General features: G+C 33.5%; 2 protein-coding genes across 3 annotated transcripts; one reads left to right on the top strand and one right to left on the bottom strand.

Moving 5' to 3' along the window:
- Nucleotides 1-5,272: 5,272 nt before the first annotated feature.
- Nucleotides 5,273-8,131, bottom strand: LOC128200153 (heterogeneous nuclear ribonucleoprotein 87F-like). Its single transcript, XM_052892586.1, is given in 7 exon segments — nucleotides 5,273-5,797; nucleotides 6,086-6,401; nucleotides 6,481-6,603; nucleotides 7,018-7,262; nucleotides 7,502-7,598; nucleotides 7,601-7,724; nucleotides 7,952-8,131. Coding segments are annotated over 6 exon segments (933 nt in total). The 5' UTR covers nucleotides 7,985-8,131; the 3' UTR covers nucleotides 5,273-5,797; nucleotides 6,086-6,090.
- Nucleotides 8,132-12,445: 4,314 nt separating this feature from the next.
- On the top strand, nucleotides 12,446-18,059 carry LOC113518784 (heterogeneous nuclear ribonucleoprotein A1, A2/B1 homolog). Of its 2 annotated transcripts, none has more exons than XM_026903774.3 (7): nucleotides 12,446-12,729; nucleotides 13,054-13,277; nucleotides 14,120-14,364; nucleotides 14,837-15,016; nucleotides 15,434-15,634; nucleotides 16,816-16,937; nucleotides 17,109-18,059. In XM_026903774.3, exons 1-6 carry the CDS (start codon nucleotides 12,700-12,702, stop codon nucleotides 16,917-16,919), a joined length of 984 nt encoding a protein of 327 aa, XP_026759575.2. In that variant the 5' UTR covers nucleotides 12,446-12,699; the 3' UTR covers nucleotides 16,920-16,937; nucleotides 17,109-18,059. The 2 variants fall into 2 exon arrangements, with proteins under 2 accessions (XP_026759575.2, XP_026759574.2); XM_026903773.3 differs by having other exon boundaries at nucleotides 15,413-15,634.
- The last annotated feature ends 1,215 nt before the right edge of the window (nucleotides 18,060-19,274 follow it).

Genomic DNA, 19,274 nt, shown 5'->3' with positions numbered 1-19,274 from the left:
CGCCAGCGCTATTGATATACACTGGCAGGACACCAGTGGGACCAGTGGGAGTAGGAGAGATAGATGAGAATGAAAGCAAGTCAGTCCATCATGACGAATTCAAGAATCTACTACGATGGTTTCCAAAGCGAATGGCATAGAAGTCAATCTGACAGGGTGGGTATATTGCAATGGGGCTGCTAAATCCCACTACTAAAAATCCCTCCCCCCCAAATCGAATCTTTCGCCGCATCAACAGTATCAATCTATTACAGGACAAATTTTAATAATAAATTGATTTCAAATATACGAACAATGTTGGGTAACGAAACTTGAGACTATAATAGAACAACAAACCCAAACTATTGAGTTTTCATTATATTAAAAATCAAAATTCAATGATTTTGGGTTTTTTTAATGGATGGTAATGATATGGTCACTCCGCCTGCGCAAAAGCTGGCAGGGCACCAGTAAGTAATGATAGATGAGGATGTAAAGGTAGGTCAGTTAACCCCTCGTAACGAATTCACTTAGAACTTAGCAGTGGTTTCCATGGGAAACCGTGAGATCGACCAGACAGGATATATTGCTAGCAATGGAGCTACTAATCCTCTTTACTTACAATCTCTTCTCCCCCCAATGGTTTGCATTATCGTTTCCTAATTTCCTCTGTGCACTGGTTCGGTAAGATAATGACTTCAGACAACGTCATGATAAGGCTGGCATCATGGCGAAAAACTTATTTTTAATATGAATTACTATTAAACCACTATTAAACAGAGAGACTCTATTTCTCCATGATTATCACGCAAAATGGGGAATCATTCGGTCAATCATTATTGATTAAATGACTTTTCAAGTCGAGTTTTATTTATGAATCAAATAGCATCTGAGATCGATTCTTTAATTATTAACACAAATCTAATAACTGATAAACTTTTAACTTGGAATGAAAGATTAACATTGTTTTCACATTTATCTAGTAAATATACTTCCATAATTCACATAAATCCATAAATAAGTCCTGCTAAACAAGCAAAGTAAATGTATGTAGTTCTAAACACGACGTTCCATCAGTTCAGTAGAAGACGTCACGATTACGTGCGAGGGCAAAGGCTGACGTCGTATCAAGCGTGCAGCATTCACGCGGAAACGGTGAGACCGTTGATTTCACTTTCATTTTATCTGCGGAAAATCCTACAACGTCCGCACTCGATGTTCCCACACTGCATGCCGTTAAATAAATATATAGACGATTTGAATATTATATAAATATTTTTAATCGAGTGTGAGTAACCTACTACACCTCAAACAGAATTTGTTCTGTATACTTAGTACCCTTGATTATAAAGTATATAAATTGACGTCAAAAACAAGAAAACATAAATACATATTAGAGCAAGATAGACAAGTAACACAATCACTTATACAATATAAGCTCAAAGCTCATTTCGTCATAGTCGTAGAATAGTGACGGATCTTTATATGTAATCTTCGTCAGATCCGTCAGTATTCTACGACTATGACGATTTGGCGAGAGTATGAACAAAGCAACTACTATGGTTAGAACTGTGTTGTACTTGAATATAACATAAAAAAAAATCCCACTGCTAGCAATATACCCAACCAGGTCGACCTCCTCGCGGTTCTCCCTAAAAACTATCATGGTTAATTCTTGATGAATTTATCATGATGAGCTAACTGACCTGTGTTCATTCTCATCGATATAATAAAATGACTGGTGCTATCGCCAGCGTATTTTGTATAAGCGCAGGCGAATATATAATTTAACCATTTTCTGACTATCCATTAAATATATATATATATATATATATATATATATATATATATATATATATATATATATATATATATATATATATATATATATTTTTCCTTTAAAATCATGTAATCTACGATGTTATGTCATAATATAAAGAAATAATAATATTTTATAATGAAATACTAAATTACAGCAATGTAATATACGTATTAAAATCCTATCGCGATGCGAGAAATCAGCCGAGTAAGATCAATACACATTTTAGCACAAAAGATCCGTATGGGTCGACGTGCATCAGCTTAGCTGACCTCATATGCGAAGATCAATACCACAAGCGAACAGAAATTACTTACGAAGAAGCGCCATTGAGTACACGGCATAGGTATCACGCGTCGTGCGGATCGCAAACCTTTATTCCATTGCTAGCAATATATAACCCCCTGTCAGGTCGTCCACGTGGTCCCCTTGAAAACCATCGTGCTGAATTCCAGGTATATCCTGATAAGCTAACTGACCTGCCAGGGGGAGAGGAATTGTTAGTAATGCGGATTACCAGTTCCATTGCTAGCAATATCCGTCAAGTCGGCATCCACGTTATCCACCACGGAAACCACCGCGTTGAATTCTAGGTGTTTATCACGATGGACTAACTGACCAGTTTTTTTTTATTTTCACTTACCATTTTTGATAGATATTCCTTTTTCAATCCTGACAGCCATAAATACAGTAGATATGTCAGATATTTCTATTACTTGTGTGAGGATATCACCCTCTGATGTCTTGGATCTAATTCAAATTCGTCGAGGGGAAAGGAATTGTTAGCAATGGAGTTTGACAGCCCCATTGCTAGCAATATGCCCTATTAGGTCGACCTCCACATGGCTCCCCCTGGAAACCATCGTGACTAATTCTTGTTGAATTCGTCACGATGGGGTGACCTGCTTCATCCTCACCTATCATCCTTCACTAGTGCCCCGCCGGTGTATACCGATAGCGCGAATGGGGTTACCATTCCATTATCATCAGGGGAAAATAAATTGTTAGTAATGAGTTCTAACAGCTCCATTGCTAGCAATATACTCTTATCAAGTCCATCTCCACGCGGTTCCCCTTGAAAACCATCGTGGTTAATTGTTGTCGAATTCTTCACAATGGACTGACCTGCTTTCAGATAGGGATCATTTTCAACCATTTAAAAAAAAAGCGATTTCGTCACACGAAGATCTGTGACGAATTACGGACATCGACTTTAGTATGTGCCCTTCGAAGCACAAAGCAAACAAAAATCAAACGTGACCTTAGAAATCTCGATGTTTAGGCTAGATTTCAGTTTGAGGATCCCTAAACTGTATGTAGTCGAATGTTGTCCAACCAAGCTGTCATCGCTAACTTCTAGGTACTTGAAAATTACCTATATATATGTATGAGAGGTAGAATTATAAAAAAAAACGTAAATATTTAAAAATATTTATTTGTGAAATAAAATTCAAATAATACAATATACATTTCAATTTCAATCTTTGAACACAAGACTTACCTGTGGCTGAAACAACCTTGGCAGATTGAAAGGACCTCGGCGTCCCCGAAGTTCGCCATGTAAATAAAAGTTATAACATTAGAAAATAAAATTAAATTTTCTAGAATCTTCTCTGTATCGATTTACTTTGACTTGTGAATTGATTAAAAAATTTGCAATATGTAATCAAATATAAATGAAATAAAACCAACATGAGATTCACGCCTAATAAAACACAATAATTATGTATGACATAATTCTGTAGTATCTAGAAATAGTCTAAACAAATAATACAAGTCTTATTGCTTAGTTTTGTTTTCAATTATCAGGTTCTATAGGAAACCTATTTACCTGAAGTATACTGCCCATAAGTACCACTTGGAAAGGGAGTTACTAATTATACCCTAGTAGATAATATATAAGACTAGGGACGTAAATACATACCTATGTACTATATAAGATTAAGAAGTACTGTAAATAAACTATTTTTTGCAACCAAACCAAACAAAAATTCAACTTTACTTTGTTTCACAAGATTTTTTTCGACGTGGAATCGTAAATTTTGTATATATAATGGTTTAAAAGTAAAGTGAATATACTTTTTAAATAGTCAGAAACTGCCTACACTACCCATTTATTGAGTTGTCCTATTTCAACATTATTTATAATTTATGCTGTAATTGTACCTTACTAATATAATGTTCGTGGGATGTTTTTAAAAAATTGAAGAGGGGTCTTAATAAGACAGAGTTGGTCAACAGAAGCAAAATTTATAAATTTTGTCTATTCCAGCATCACGCAAAGTCTACGGCACTAAATGTAATGCGGTTTTCAAATTTGTGTATATTTGACCTTAATAAACCATCTATATAGAAGTGGACTAATTCATGTTCATACTTCTAAAATCCATGCATACGAAGTAGGGGTAAAAAACTAGTATAAAAAAAGTACTGCACCTACATAACATGAAACGATGGGTAATGAGAATATATATAATTTTGTATTAACCATATCTACCTATTTTGACGGATTTATTACTAAAAAGTTTTGTGACCCTACCTTAGGTAGAACCCAGTTAGTCATTATTTTTTATTTTACAAATTAATTTGGATTCAGACCGAAATTGACAAATTTCAAAAACGTCGTGTTTGTGTTGTTTCCATGCTATCGAGCTCAGTCGAGACATAATCATATGTTAATCTAATAAATTTTAGTCTAGTAAAATTAAATTATACCTACTTATATCAGGAACAAATCACTACCTACCTGATACATTTCAGGAATCCGCTAGCTAGTGTTCTATTTACATGATAAAGTTTTTACCATAAATTAGGTAGCCGTCTTAAAAATACAATTTTATTAAAATATATATATTCAATAAAATAATGCATTATGTATTTACTACTCGGGTACTAAACATAGTATATTGACGAAAAAAAAACAGCTTTAATATCAAAATATTTTAGAAATGTTTGGTAGAAACTTAACCATAATCTTAAGATTCTGGTATATTCATCTCGTTTTAATAAATGAGCGACATCTATAAGCCTGATGGCGCATTTCGAAGAGAATAGAGATGGCGCTGACGGTACCGTTAACCTGTGTCCTCATTTTCTTACCAACATTATAACTGTTTACTTCCAAATACAGTTAATGCGTGTCAAGCATTTGATTAAAAATGACACGGTCGCAATTCTCCTAATTCGTGATTAGGAGAAGCCAAATAATAAAGGTCAAATAATAAAGACGTAAAATACCTATCTACTTTAATTTTAGTTTGTAATACATTATAAAAATACCACCTAATATAGAATATTTAGTACTAAATTAAGAAAAACATTTTTCACTAAATTTTAACAATAGAATGTCAGCATTCAGTTTCTTATTGAATATTACATTCAATAGACACATTTCTTATGTGCATTGCTGACAAAATGACAAAAAAGAAAATTAAACTAAAGGAATATTTACACAGATCTAAAGAAACAACCCTACTGATTTGTATTAAAATTTATTTTTACATTATATTTAATTTTAAACCTATAAGTCATAATTCTACACCTATATTCATTAACAGTTATTTGAGAACTTAATACTGAGTAATGTATAGAAATTTTTAAATGATTGAACAAGTCTATTCACACTGATCTTAAGAAACTGCTATTTAGTGGGATCTCTTACAGGGATTATCCTAAATTGTACTTAATTACTCGTAAAAACGAAACTAAATCTCATTAAAATACATAACTATTTCCTTAATAAGTATGTCACGGTAAGTACCTAAGTACTACAATAAATAGAAGATCAACTTACAAATCAGTACACATTAAAAATACTCTATTTAATTTTTTTTATAAAGTAAGAGTCAAGGACTCCAGCTATATGTCTAATGGTTTCCTGACGGCTTCTCCTAGGTGGTCTCGCGTGTGGACCATGAGGTGTGTATCTAGAGTGCTCCGGAGCGTACTGCCTACACTAGCACGGTTAACACTGCTTTACTAGTGTACTTAGCACGAAACCTAGAGATTGAAAAAACCTTTAATAAGTCATGTACAAATAAATGCACTAGCACAAGGGGGCTACCTGCATAGCATTAATCATCGAACTATCACTGGACAATATAGATCTACTATCTCTATCTCTTCCTAAGCTCAATTAATGCTATGTAGTGCTCAATACCTAAATAGTAAACATATCTCAGAAAAATAACTATATTTCCTATAGTCAGAAAAAATATACAATAGTCATGAAAATAGTATTAGTGTGAAATATGTGAAATTGTAATTGTAGTGAAGAGTTGTACTTACGTTGTTTAAAATCTGCCCCCTCGTCCCTGACCTCCTCCATAATTCCCACCGCCATAGTTGCCACTACCACCACCACCCCCACCCTGATTCATGTTGTAAGGGGCAGCCCTGTTATTGCTGTATTGCTGATTCCGAGTTGGTCCCCCACCATAACCTTGTTGGTTATAGCTTCCGAAGTCCTGATTACCCCAACCCCCACCTCCTCTAGTATTTCCACCCCCATAGCCACCACCCTGGTTGCCACCACCCCAGCCTCCCTGATTATTATCCCATGGATTGGAATTGTTCCAACCACCCTGATTGCCTCCATAGCCACCTGTAATAGTTAAGTTTGTTCAATTATATTCTTATTGATTTGATAACATTTGTGAACAACAATGGAATAAAATATTTACCTGAATTACCCCAATTGTCATTTCGACCCTGTCTTCCGCCCCCTCCTCTTTGATCTGCGCCATCTTTAGGAAGGGCTTTCTTGACATCCAATTGTTTTCCACTGATTTTGTGTGGAGCATTCACTGGTAATAAGATTATAAATTTATAAATAAAATCCAACTAAAATTACTGGTTTGCAATTACTAAGTTATAGATACCAATTAACCAACACATAAATTTTTTTGTAATTTTGACATAGAATTATACATACTGCACATAATGCATATGCAGCATTTCATCATCTATAATTTTGTTTAACTTGTTTGTTACAAAACAATATTATTGTGGATATCATATTAAAATTAATTAGACACAATAAATAAAATTAAATGTATAATAACTTGCGTACCAAAACTCCTATTTTGAATAGTAGTATGGTATAGCTAAAGTTATTAATTACTATCCACAGTCAGAGAAGCCAGATTTGGACACATACTTCCATTCTGGGGCAAAACTGTGGGAGTAATTTATAAAATAAGTTATTAACAAATACTTACAGCAAACTTTGTCAACTGGATCATAATCATCAAACTCCACAAATGCAAAGCCACGTTTCTTGCCAGTAGCCTTGTCAGTGACAATGCTGACATTTTGTACATTTCCATAGTTTGAGAAATATTCACGAAGTTGTTCCTCATCATGATCATCCTTGATACCACCAATAAACAGTTTCTTTACTGTTGCACCAGCCTCAGGATTTTTAATGTCTTGCCTAGCCACAGCACGTTTGGTTTCAACGACACTATCCAAAAAAAATAATATTATTAGATAAAAACATCTCTAATAATGAGTGATAATAGACTCACATAATTATAATCATTGTTGACCCTGCAGAAAATGCCACGTTTACAGACAACGAGACATTCACCATAGCAATGTCATTTATTTTTTGCAGTATAAAACGATATGAAAATGACACAAACACTTTCATATAGCTGGACTGCAATATTTTGCGATCAATAATAACAGAGGTGAACTCACCGTCCATCGATACGATGCGGCCTATTGTTCTGCGCGTCATCCACCATATGCGCCTTAGAATATGTGATAAAACCAAAACCGCGAGATCTTTTGGTTTTGGATCCTTCATCACTACAACATCCACAATTTCGCCCCATTTTTCAAAATGAGACTTGAGCGAGTCGTCTGTGGTACGATAATTTAATCCACCGATGAATATCTTGCGGTGAACTTCGGGTTCATCCTGTAAGTAGGTCGCTACGTGAACAAAATGGCGGATGGCGTGGTCTTAAACTTAAAACATTTACACAGCAAGTACAAAAAAAGGTTTACAATTTACTTATATCATTACTTGAAATTGAAGATCTTAATATTTAAAGAAAAAATTATTAAAATAAATTATGAATTAATAATAAATAGAAATATAACAGGTAAGATGATTCATCTTTATACATAGTAAAACATACTTACAAATTCATCATCACCGTTCTGCTGGGGCCTCATTTTGATAGATATCACTCTTAAACAATTAAAAATAGAATAAACTAAACAACGCCTTAATTATAATTTTTAATGAAAATTTATTATCCTTTCCAGCATAAGACGACTTCGCGAAAGCACGACCGTTCCGAAGTGACGCCACGCCAAAAAGAAAGAGAATGAAGAGTAACTAGGAGTGTTCCATATATATCGATATTAGTTTTCGATATATCGAATCGTTACGATATTAACAAATACTAAATATCGATATATTTTATTCGCACGAAAAAAATCTATTCGAACACTGGCTCTGATTTGATTTTACTCTATGACAGATTTAAACTATGATGTAACATTATGATTTGGAGTAGTACAGCCACGTAGTTGTCTTTATGGTAGCTGCACGAATAAGGCCAGCTCCACCGAGGAAGTGCCCCCATCTTACAGAATATTGGCGAGAAATAACAGTTCTTGTACTGTTGTGTTTCGTTCCGTAAACCAGAGTTCCGGAAGCCCAACCACTCCTCTCTTAAAAGCCGGTAACACATCAGCGATTCCCCCGGTGTTGCAGATATCCATGGGCGGCGGTGATCACTTACCATCAGGTGACCTGCTTGCTCGTTTGCCGCCTCTAATATAAAAAAGACCCACTCGTGACCTCATTTTTAAAAAACGTACGAAACTAGCGACTTGATGAACGTCACCTGTTTTAAATCTAAATAAATAATAATAATAAACTAAATAGATTCATCAACTATATATTTACATATAAAATAAAAATAAATTAAATCACTATCTAAATGTTTATAGCTATACAGTTGAATAAATAAACCTGCCCACATACTTTATTCAGACTTGTATTTAGGATTAATTCATATTTACTATGAAACTACGATTTTAATTAAAAAAAATAATTGATTAGTTATTTTATTAAAATCATAGTTTCTGATCATATTTAAAAGTTAATTTGATTGTATATACAATGGTGTTCGATATTTATAGTTTATTTACACTTTTTTAACGTTTTTACACTTTTATTTACAGTGTACAATTTGTATGTGAGTACTTTATAAATTTACAATAATCACAACAGAAAAATTTATTGTAAACTAAACGGGTCAATATTTATTTATTTATTTAACTCTTTATTGCACCATAAATAAAAATATACAATGACAAGATAATAATTCAAGTGAAATACAGTAACATAAATATAGATTAAAATTTTATTCATGCAAAGGTTAAAAAATATTAGGATATTTATATATATTTTTTGAGATGGTCGTGTTTTCACTTATCTACTCTTAATTAACTTTTTATCTTTCTTTTTTTTTATTAATAATTATATTACATACTATATATCAAAATATTGATATTTGAAAATCTATACGAGAATCCGATATATCATATCGAAAAAAATATAGATATATTTTTCAGGTGATATCCCTAAGAGCAGAAAAAATAATGACATTATTGACAGCCAGCAGCAGAGTTGCCAGATACCATTTTCATTTTTAACCAAACGTTAAACAATTTTTTTTCATAAATTTAACGACGAAAAAAAAAAGATTTTTTTTCAGTTTCTATTTTCTTCTCTCCTTATCTTCTATAATGTATCTTCACTATACTATATTATATACAAACAAGCTGACAGCCCACTTGATGAAAAGTTGTAACCATCACTTGTAGACATACGCAGTACTATGGACATAACAGTGTATACTGTTTCGCCCATAATAATCCCCATACGTTGCCAATCCTGAGGACTCAGGTGTTATTCCTCTGTACTCTGTAAATTCATTGCCATATCCACCTTTCAAGCCAAAACACAACCATGCAAACACAACTGCTTCACGGTAGAAACACAAATGGGACAGAGGTGCTCAAGCAAATGACTTTTGTACAAAGTCTCCCCCCTTCCCCTCTTTAGAGAGGCTTCTTTTAAATTTCATACTAAAAATTATTCGAAATGAACTTTTTTACAAAAATGTTGCGTTTTTTGAAGTAACAGTAAGAAAATTCTAAACAAACATTTGCACCAGAAAGCCATAGATGTGTTTTCCCCTTTACATAAAAAGAATTCTGTGGAATGCATAATTTTATTAAATATTTATAAAATATGTATAAATACAACGGATTATGCTTAGAGGAATTATTCAATATGATGCCTACGGCCACTTTCTATCATCGTACTGCTCGCCATCGACAGGGAGTTCACCCTCATACTACAGCCTAAATAGTCGCGTACAACGCGGTTTCAGAGATGTTTTCTCCCACGAACACTAAGGTTATGGAATGAGCTCCCTGCCGAGGTTTTCCCAAGAGACTATAGTATGGGGTTCTTAAAAAGGGGGGTAAAGAGGTTTCTTTTAGGGTCGGCACCGCTCGCGTAATACCTCTGGTATTGCAGGCGTTCATAGGCTACGGTAACTGCTTACCATCAGGTGGGCCGTATGCTTGTTTGTCACCTCAGTGGTATAAAAAAATATGTCATTCCGGTAGATATATTTTTAGAAAAATAAAATATTCCCACTATTCTGTAACTATTGGTTTACTTAATTTTTGTTTTTTTTTTATATTGGGTAATCCTCCTTCCGCCCCTCCCCCCAGCCTGTCGCCAGAATCTGTTTGATCCATGACTTACGGGTATATTACAACCTGTACCTATATTGCGACTACATACATTTTGTATCACCCTTAGATTATAAAGTATATAGATTAGCAATGCACGAAACGAAAAATATAATAACCTGTATGTTAGAGGAAGAGGAAACATTAATTTTTTAATGTGTATATTAAACAATATTTTGCTACTTATGAGCCGATTTTGTTAAGTATTTTATTAATCGAAAAAGGTATATTCTGGTTTTAATGATAGGGCATGACATTGAAATTTTTTTCATACAAGTTAACGACCCATCTAATGGAATGTGATAACCATAACCTGTAGATATGAACAGTACTATGGACATAACAGAGTATACTATGTTGCTCGTGATACCCTTCATGCGTTGCCGTTCCTTAAGACTAAGCTGTTATGCCTGGAACCTGTAATTTCACTGCTGTATCCCACAAATTATTTTATATATTATACAACTGTTTCATTACAGAATTACGAATGGGTCGTAAGTTCCTAAGGAGACGACTTTTGTAAAAAATTCTCTCTCCTGGTAAAAATAAATATGACAGTACAGTACTTCAGACTCTAATAATGGCAATGTATTCATACGTTGATCATGACAAAAGCTTATTTTGATTTTTTGTAAGAACCGAATTATGGAAGCGATTATAATAAAATTTCTATTGGACTATATGACTATACCAGATAAAAAATGATAATTCCCAGTTGGTTTATTAACACTAGTCCAAGACGTTTGCGAAAGTCGACAAGGTGGTCACAAGATAATGTGTCTGCGTGCGCAAACATCCTAGTAGCCAGGTCCTCCATGTGGTCATCCAGGGAAGGGATCATGAGGTCTCTTCAAGCGTCGTGCTCCACACGTTCCTGTGTGCGTCGATAATGGTACGCAGCGTGAGATGTTGTTGCACTGGAAATTTATTTCTGTTAGTTTGACTAGTATTGGCGTACCACGCCGACGCATATATACGTGAGGCATGGCCCAATGTAAGTCTTGTGGAGTATCAGCTTAATCTTGAGAGGGAGTTTTCTTGTTAGCATGGGCCGTAGGAGGTGCCTGACTACCCTGGTCTTGCTGCACGTTTTCTTCGCGTGAGTGCTGAATACGAGCTTTCGGTCGATCTCCATTCCTAAATATAATAGGTGACGTTGGTGAATCACTCGATTGGGAAGTTGCCCAGACATAATTTTGGTGGAAGGTTTTTGTAGCCGAAGAGGGTCGCCTGCGTTTTGCGCATGTTCACCGACAGTGGCCATGTCTTTAGCCAATATCAGGTAAGATATCAAGTTGTCTTGATACCCTACCTGATATAACGAAGGCTATGTAGACTGCGTCGTCTGCATGCAGCGCTAAGATCGTCTGGGGGGACGTTGGAATGTCATCGATGATCTACACGTAAAGCGTAGGCGATGATGATATACTGATGTATCGATGTATATTCCTGCCTATTTATTACGTCTGAGAATACTGGACCAAAATTAATAAATTACATGTCGTTCCCACTCTTTGACTTAGGTCAAAATAACTTTACTTAAGTAGGTTTTGTACTAAGTTGTATAAGTTACTATAGCTTTTTAACTATCCCACGGGAACTCTTTATATTTCCTTTATTAAAAGTATCTAAAATGTAAATAAAGATAAATATAGATAATATTATTTAATATTATATCTGTCGTCCTTTTTTTGTTAATTATATTAGCGTATGAATGAACGAGGTAACAATATGATTTACTGTTTTTACGTTGTTAATACTTGTATGTTATTTTTTGTTCTAGACTTAGGCATTTGGGGGGAAAAATTTTAGAGTTAGGAACACTGCTTTGATTTGCTCTGCTCTATCCAAAATCTGTGGCTCTGTTTGTGCTCTATTCTCTGTGCTCTGGGAGTGACTCCATATGTGTTTTCCTTTTTGATAAAGGAGCTTATTTTTGTTTGAAATTTGCAAATATATACAGAATTTACCCATTAGTCTTGTTACACCAGTTTTAACATAGTATTTGTTTAAACGTACATAAAATCTAATTAAAATAAACTAAAAGTTACTTTGCATTATTTAATTTATCAATATTTTGAAGGGATAAGTCGTCAGTTATAAAAAAAATGAAACCAAGCGGTGGCGGTGACGAATATGTAAGTAAATGTATTAATTTTAACCTTTCTTTCTATTTATCTCACACACAGATGCGTTTATTAATTGCCTTATGATAATTGGTTAATCAAATTATACTTGCATATTTAGAAACTGCTGAGTAAATTGTTTTTGATATTCACTTGTGTTTTGTCTTTACGATTGAAAAAAATAATCGGTATATGTGTTAATTAAAATTAATAATGTCTTATAGTATGATGGAATTAATATGCTCAATGTTATGAACGTAACTTCCTAATACATAAAAGAGAAAAAAATATTTTATAGTTTATTTTGCAGTCATGAATTACTAAAATGTTTCACAGGAGGAACCAGAGCATATGCGTAAATTGTTTATAGGAGGCCTAGATTACCGTACTAATGACGCCTCACTGAAAGAATTTTATGAACAATGGGGTGAAATTGTAGATGTGGTCGTAATGAAAGACCCACAAACTAAGAGATCGAGAGGTTTTGGTTTTATTACTTATTCTAGAGCTCATATGGTTGATGATGCTCAGAATAGCAGACCTCATAAAATCGATGGAAGGTGAGTTTATAACTTTTTTTTTTTAATAATTAATCCCAATTACAACTCAGTAATTTAAATTATCTCTATCCATCATCAGTGTTCATAGTTAATATGAGGATTTCTAGAAATCATGTTTATGTATGTGATGTTTAACACTAGTTTTAAATATTCTGATACAAATGAGACTGCAAACATATGAGGTTGTAATATCTGTATCTATACATATAAATAAAATTGGAGTGTCTGTTTGTAATATTGAAATAACCATATTTTTTTTCCTACATGTATATGAATATATATATGGTACATACACCAAAATAACATTTTTTACAAATTTTGTCTGTCTGTCTGTTTGTTCCGGCTAATCTCTGAAATGGCTGGACTGATTTTGATGGGACTCATTGGTAGGTAGCTGATGTAATAAGGAGTAACTTAGACTGTTGTCTTAACTTAGAATGTTTATTTTAGAAAAATAAAGTAGTGTTGCAATGTCCAAGTACTGTCCTGTACCACATGCAGTTTGGCGGAAAGAAGTTCGTCCGGTCAGCTAATTTTAATATAACATCTATATACATATATAACAAGAAGTTCGTTAATTATTTCCCATTATACTAGTGAAAAAGTGTAAAACTGTTGTTTATTATAAGTATATTATATGTCATTATGTTACATTGATAAAGTATATAATAATGTATATATGTATATATATAAAGTACCTATTATGTAAAATTTTACTATGACTGAGTAAATATTATTTATTATTTTGGCACGAGTATATTTGTCACTAATTCATACACAAGACAACATTACTAATAGGTAACACTTTAATGTGGCAAAGTTACAATATTTTGTTTTTGCAGAGTTGTTGAACCAAAGAGGGCAGTGCCAAGAGAAGAAATAAATAGACCAGATGCCAGTGCCACAGTCAAAAAATTATTTGTTGGAGGCCTTAAACAAGATATAGAGGAAGAAGACATAAGAGACTACTTTAGTTCTTATGGAAATATTCTATCAGTTACCTTGGTTACTGAAAAAGATACAGGAAAGAAAAGAGGTTTTGCATTTGTGGAGTTTGATGATTATGATCCAGTTGACAGAATATGTTGTAAGTATTAGTTATAATCACATTAAATTCTTGAAAGAAAATATTTTTTGAGATAATCTTGTTACATAATAATTAACTCATTAAAATATAATTGCTAAAAGCTCAGATGTTTGGCAAAGTTTGTAAGTATTTGTACATTTTTGGCCTGTTATATGAGGTTACATTAAGTTAGTTATATTAGTTTTAATGCTTTTTGAGTCAATGTTGTGTAATGGCTTTTTTAATCAAGCCTTTGAAACTCCTTCTAGATATGAAAGAGGATGTAAAAATACAAATTGCATTAACTTTTTACCACACATTAAAAGCACAAAAAATAGTATTAGCTTTGTTCAATTTTAGACTATGATCCAGTTAATAAATTACAAGTAAAATGAATAATGTCCAAAAAATAATATCTTAAAAGAAGTAATTTTCTTATTTAGACTGTAATTGGTTATTCTCTCCTATTAACAATATTATTTATCTCCTAAAGTGCAACAAAATCACAAGGTTAAGGGCAACCGGCTTGATGTGAAGAAAGCCTTGTCTAAATCCGAGATGTCGGGAGGCGGTGGCGGCGGGGGTGGTGGTGGCGGCGGACGGCGTGGAGGTAGAGGCGGTGGTGGTGGCGGTGGCTGGGGTAACCGGCAGAACCAGGACTGGGGTGGTTCAGGTATGTCAAAGTTGAAATTAGTTACCACTATCTGCTATTTCACACATTCCCTCTTGATGATATTTGCTGAGATATGTAATAACTCACCTTTCACATGAGATTTACCTGTAGGTTTGAAATTTAAGGCTGGCTTTAGTCTACTTGTTGTCCCTGGGCACATTTTTGATGGTAACCTTCTGGTGTTAAAAAAGGTCTTTAGTAATCCACTGTTCGTTTTCAAGAACTAGAATCTTTACTGCCATCATCATATGGTGTTCTTTTTAAACATTGGTGCCTTTGGGTGCTTGTAGACTGAGACTTCCACTTAAGTCAGTACTTTATATATGCAATACACATTATAAGAATTTATAGATTTGTATTTTTCCTATCCTATTACATAACATCTATTATATATAGATGATGGTGGATATAATTCAGGATATGGACAAGGAGGATGGGGCAACCATAATCCATGGGAGTCCAACAATTCCGGAGGCAACTGGGGTAATCAAGGCTACGGCGATCAGGGTGGCTGGGGTCAGTCCTCTAACAATTTTGGTGGTGGCTACCAACAAGGTTTTAGCGGTGGTCCAATGAGGGGTAACTACAACACTTCAAGGTCCCAGCCTTATAATACAGGTATGTAAATAAGTTATTATTATGTTTTAAACATACAATTTTAGTAATTTATCTGTATCTTGAGGACTGTTAATGACTTTAAAACTAATAATAATCATCAGCCGTGTCGGCATATAATCTCTCTTTCCTCTCCCGTGGGTATTGTAAGAGGCGACTAAGGGAACTTATGGTCGAGGGATGGGCAATAGCATCCTTCTTAAAATATCTCCAAGATTCTAACTGCAGTTGCCAATCCGCCTGCCAAACGTGGCAATTACTGGCAAAACCCCCTAATCCTAAGCAAGGAAAAGGCCCCCGGTCCCCGGCGGCTCCAGGAATAATCATCATCATCATCTCATCCATTATTAACATACAATAATCTATAAATAACTAAATATTGGTATTATGTATTATTATTATTATATATTATAACGTACATAATTCAAATCATAATTATATAAATTATTCACGATCCTTTCCTGCTTTTAAGATACAAACCTATGTCGATTATATGTGGATATGGAACCACACACAATTTATTGGTCATACATTTTGTAGATTGTTAGCTTCACTATTTCCAATCTGATTTCTTTTTTTTTTTTATTCTGAACGTATTTAGTAAAGCCAATATTGTTTATATTGGCTTTTTTTTTTCGAAATTGTCATATATATTGTTATATATGACAATTTCGAATAAATTGTTTATAAAGGGGACAGATAAAAAATAATAATAGACATCTAAAAAAAAGTTCTCAGTTCTACTGAGCCCTTTTTGCGACAATGTTACGCGATTACGTCAATAACTCTGAACAGATTTCCATAAATATTTTTACAATTGACAGGGTTTACTTCCGTGTTGGTCCCGTATTAATTTTGTGAGCTGAATTTTTGTATGAAAAGATTGACTGTTGCGAAGCCAAATTTAGAAGGTAAAGTATCTACAAAACATGTCATTGCATGTATGGTGCCAAGCAAACATCTCGCCGTTTACCAGTGAGTTCATAAATAAAGTCGCCTTTTTTCACTTAATTTACTTGTTATTTACCTATTTTATTTACGATTATATTTATATATTTTGATTACAGGCACAGCAAGATTATTTACTAAATGTTAAATAAAAAAAACTGGTATACAGTTCTATTTAAATTATTTACCGCGTTGCATAGCTAGTTAGATAATTATAATACAAACTATAAATTTAGGCGGCGGAGGTAGCGGATATACGACTGGTGGTGGTGGCGGCGGCGGCTCAGGCTACAACACTATGGGCAACTCGTCCTCTGGTGGAAATCAGCGCAGGTTCTAAAGCATCACTAAGCCTCTTGTAAGTACTCACACTTGTAAACTTAGTAGATCAACACTTTACACCAATTGTTACTTAGGTCATATAACAAAAACATCTATATTAAATTTATTATTCGGTTGAATTCATTAAAAAAGTTTTCAGGACAAGTATTTGTGCTATAAATTTATAAAGATATTTTTCAATGTGTAGGTCTCAAGTTACGCTTAGTTGAAGCTAGGCAGGCAGGCAGGCGGTAGTATAGTGACGTAGCAGGCGGAAGGTAGGCCACGCAACAGCTAGCTAGTGAGGGCCAAGCGGACTTAGTGAAGCGACCACATTTAATTAGTCATTTAACATTTTATTTCTCCTTCAAGTAAGGTTTGTTCACAATAAGGTACTGTGTAGGCACCACATCAATTTTTCTTAAGTTTTTGCAATTTAGCACATCACAGTTTTTACATTTGAAACAAGTAAGTGTTGAAGCACACCTGTGTCTTTTATTAAATGTAACACAAAGGAATAATTTTTGTCTTGAATCCATTTGTACTGTAAAAACTGTGGCTTCAAAGCAATATTTTCATTTCTAGTCTATAAGAATTATATTTTATATAGAATATGTTATAAATGTTGGTCACTTTATTATTATTTTTTTTATGACGCTCAGCTACGTTTAGTTACGACATTCCAAAATAATTTGAAAAGACCTAAACAAGATAAAATGACTTATTTTGTTGAGAATGTTTTAGCTGATATCGTTTATACGGACTTCAGTGTAATTATTTATATCAGTTTACTATATGTAGAGATATATTACTTAAATAAGTGGTTTAATTATTATATTTAAAAATTACTCAAAGGTACATTACTATAACTAATTTAATTAACGTAAAGATATTATTTTTTACTTGTAAATTGATTTAAAATGTGAAAGTTGTTATACTTATAGTATACTGTTCTAATGTGTTCCTGTTATATTCTTGCGAAACATTTAATTTCGTTGTATTCTAAATGTGTGGAGTAAAATATTTTAGTTATTATTATTTTGTGTGCATCAAATTAAATATATGGTGTTTTCCATGGACTCTTCTACACGGACGAGAGACTCGAGTGGAAAAGGCCATGGTAAGTGGACTTTGCCCAAATAAAAATATTAAAAAATTACAATATACTTTTATTTCAATTTTATTCCTTACGCATCTGTAATATTTACATAACATATCAATAGTAATAATTCAGTAAAACTATTTACAATAGTGTTTATTATGTTAGTGTTCATGATCATCCTTGCAATTCTGCTCGTCAGTTGATTGGTCTGAATTAAGAGTGCACTGCTGTACAAGTTAAGGCGTTCCCCCATACGCAAGGCATGTATATGACGAATGAATAGAATGGTGGTATAGAAGGTAATTTTTTTTTTCCAAAATCGATTCAAACGTCTTTGTTTGAAAATTTCTTTATCGATGGATAATTATCGCAGAACGTACGTGTTATTGTGTCCATTCTCTGGATTTTTTTTTTATCAAACTTGACGTTACTAAAGTACTCCTGCTTGTAGCATAATATTCCCATAAGCTCGTCAACAGCCTAGGAAGGGGGAAAGGGATTATTAGTAAGTAGTTTAATGTGGATTTTACAGTCCCAATGCTAACATACGCTGTCAGGTCAACCTTCACACGGTTCCTCTGAAATCATCTTGGTTAATTCGACACTATAGGCGAACTGACTAGAGGGCCTACCATTAAATGTTTTCCGAAATTTCGGAACCAAACGAAACACAAATTTAATGTTAAAATTACATAATACATGGCGTTTGGAAATATTAAAAATGTTAAAATATTGTTACTTTGGACTTTTATGATAGGATGTATGACGAACGAAATGTTAAACATCATTTATTGGTCCGATTTTGGTATAAACAAAAACACGAAATTGTGTCCGAAATTTCGGAATTTCATTTTATGGTAGACCCGCTGTTTTATCCTCACCGATGCCTTTCACTGGTGCTCCGCCAGTATAAGCAAACATGAGATTTGTTTGCGAATTTTAAATATTCATTACACAGATATGATCTCAAAAGGACACGTCACAAATTTCATAGATTAGTTTTAAGTACGTTATGCTATGTTTCATAGATCAGATAATATTTTATAAGTAGGTACGAACCTAATGTCTTCATAGAATCAATCTAACCCGTTTTGATATTATTAATGATAGTTTAAAATAGATCAAAACCCACCGAAACTTAAGTTTTTCAAGTGTAGATCGTATCTTACCAGGATATTTGGCGTAATGTACAATCAAAATGACTTGATGGAGTTTAATAAATTAGATGTTATGAAACTCATTGTATTTATAGTAAAAGATAGTACATTAATA

The sequence above is a fragment of the Galleria mellonella genome, unplaced genomic scaffold (assembly GCF_026898425.1).
Source record: "Galleria mellonella isolate WM207_F2 unplaced genomic scaffold, CSIRO_AGI_GalMel_v1 utg159, whole genome shotgun sequence".
Lineage (NCBI taxonomy): Eukaryota > Metazoa > Arthropoda > Insecta > Lepidoptera > Pyralidae > Galleria > Galleria mellonella.
This window is presented reverse-complemented; position numbering and strand designations above follow the sequence as displayed.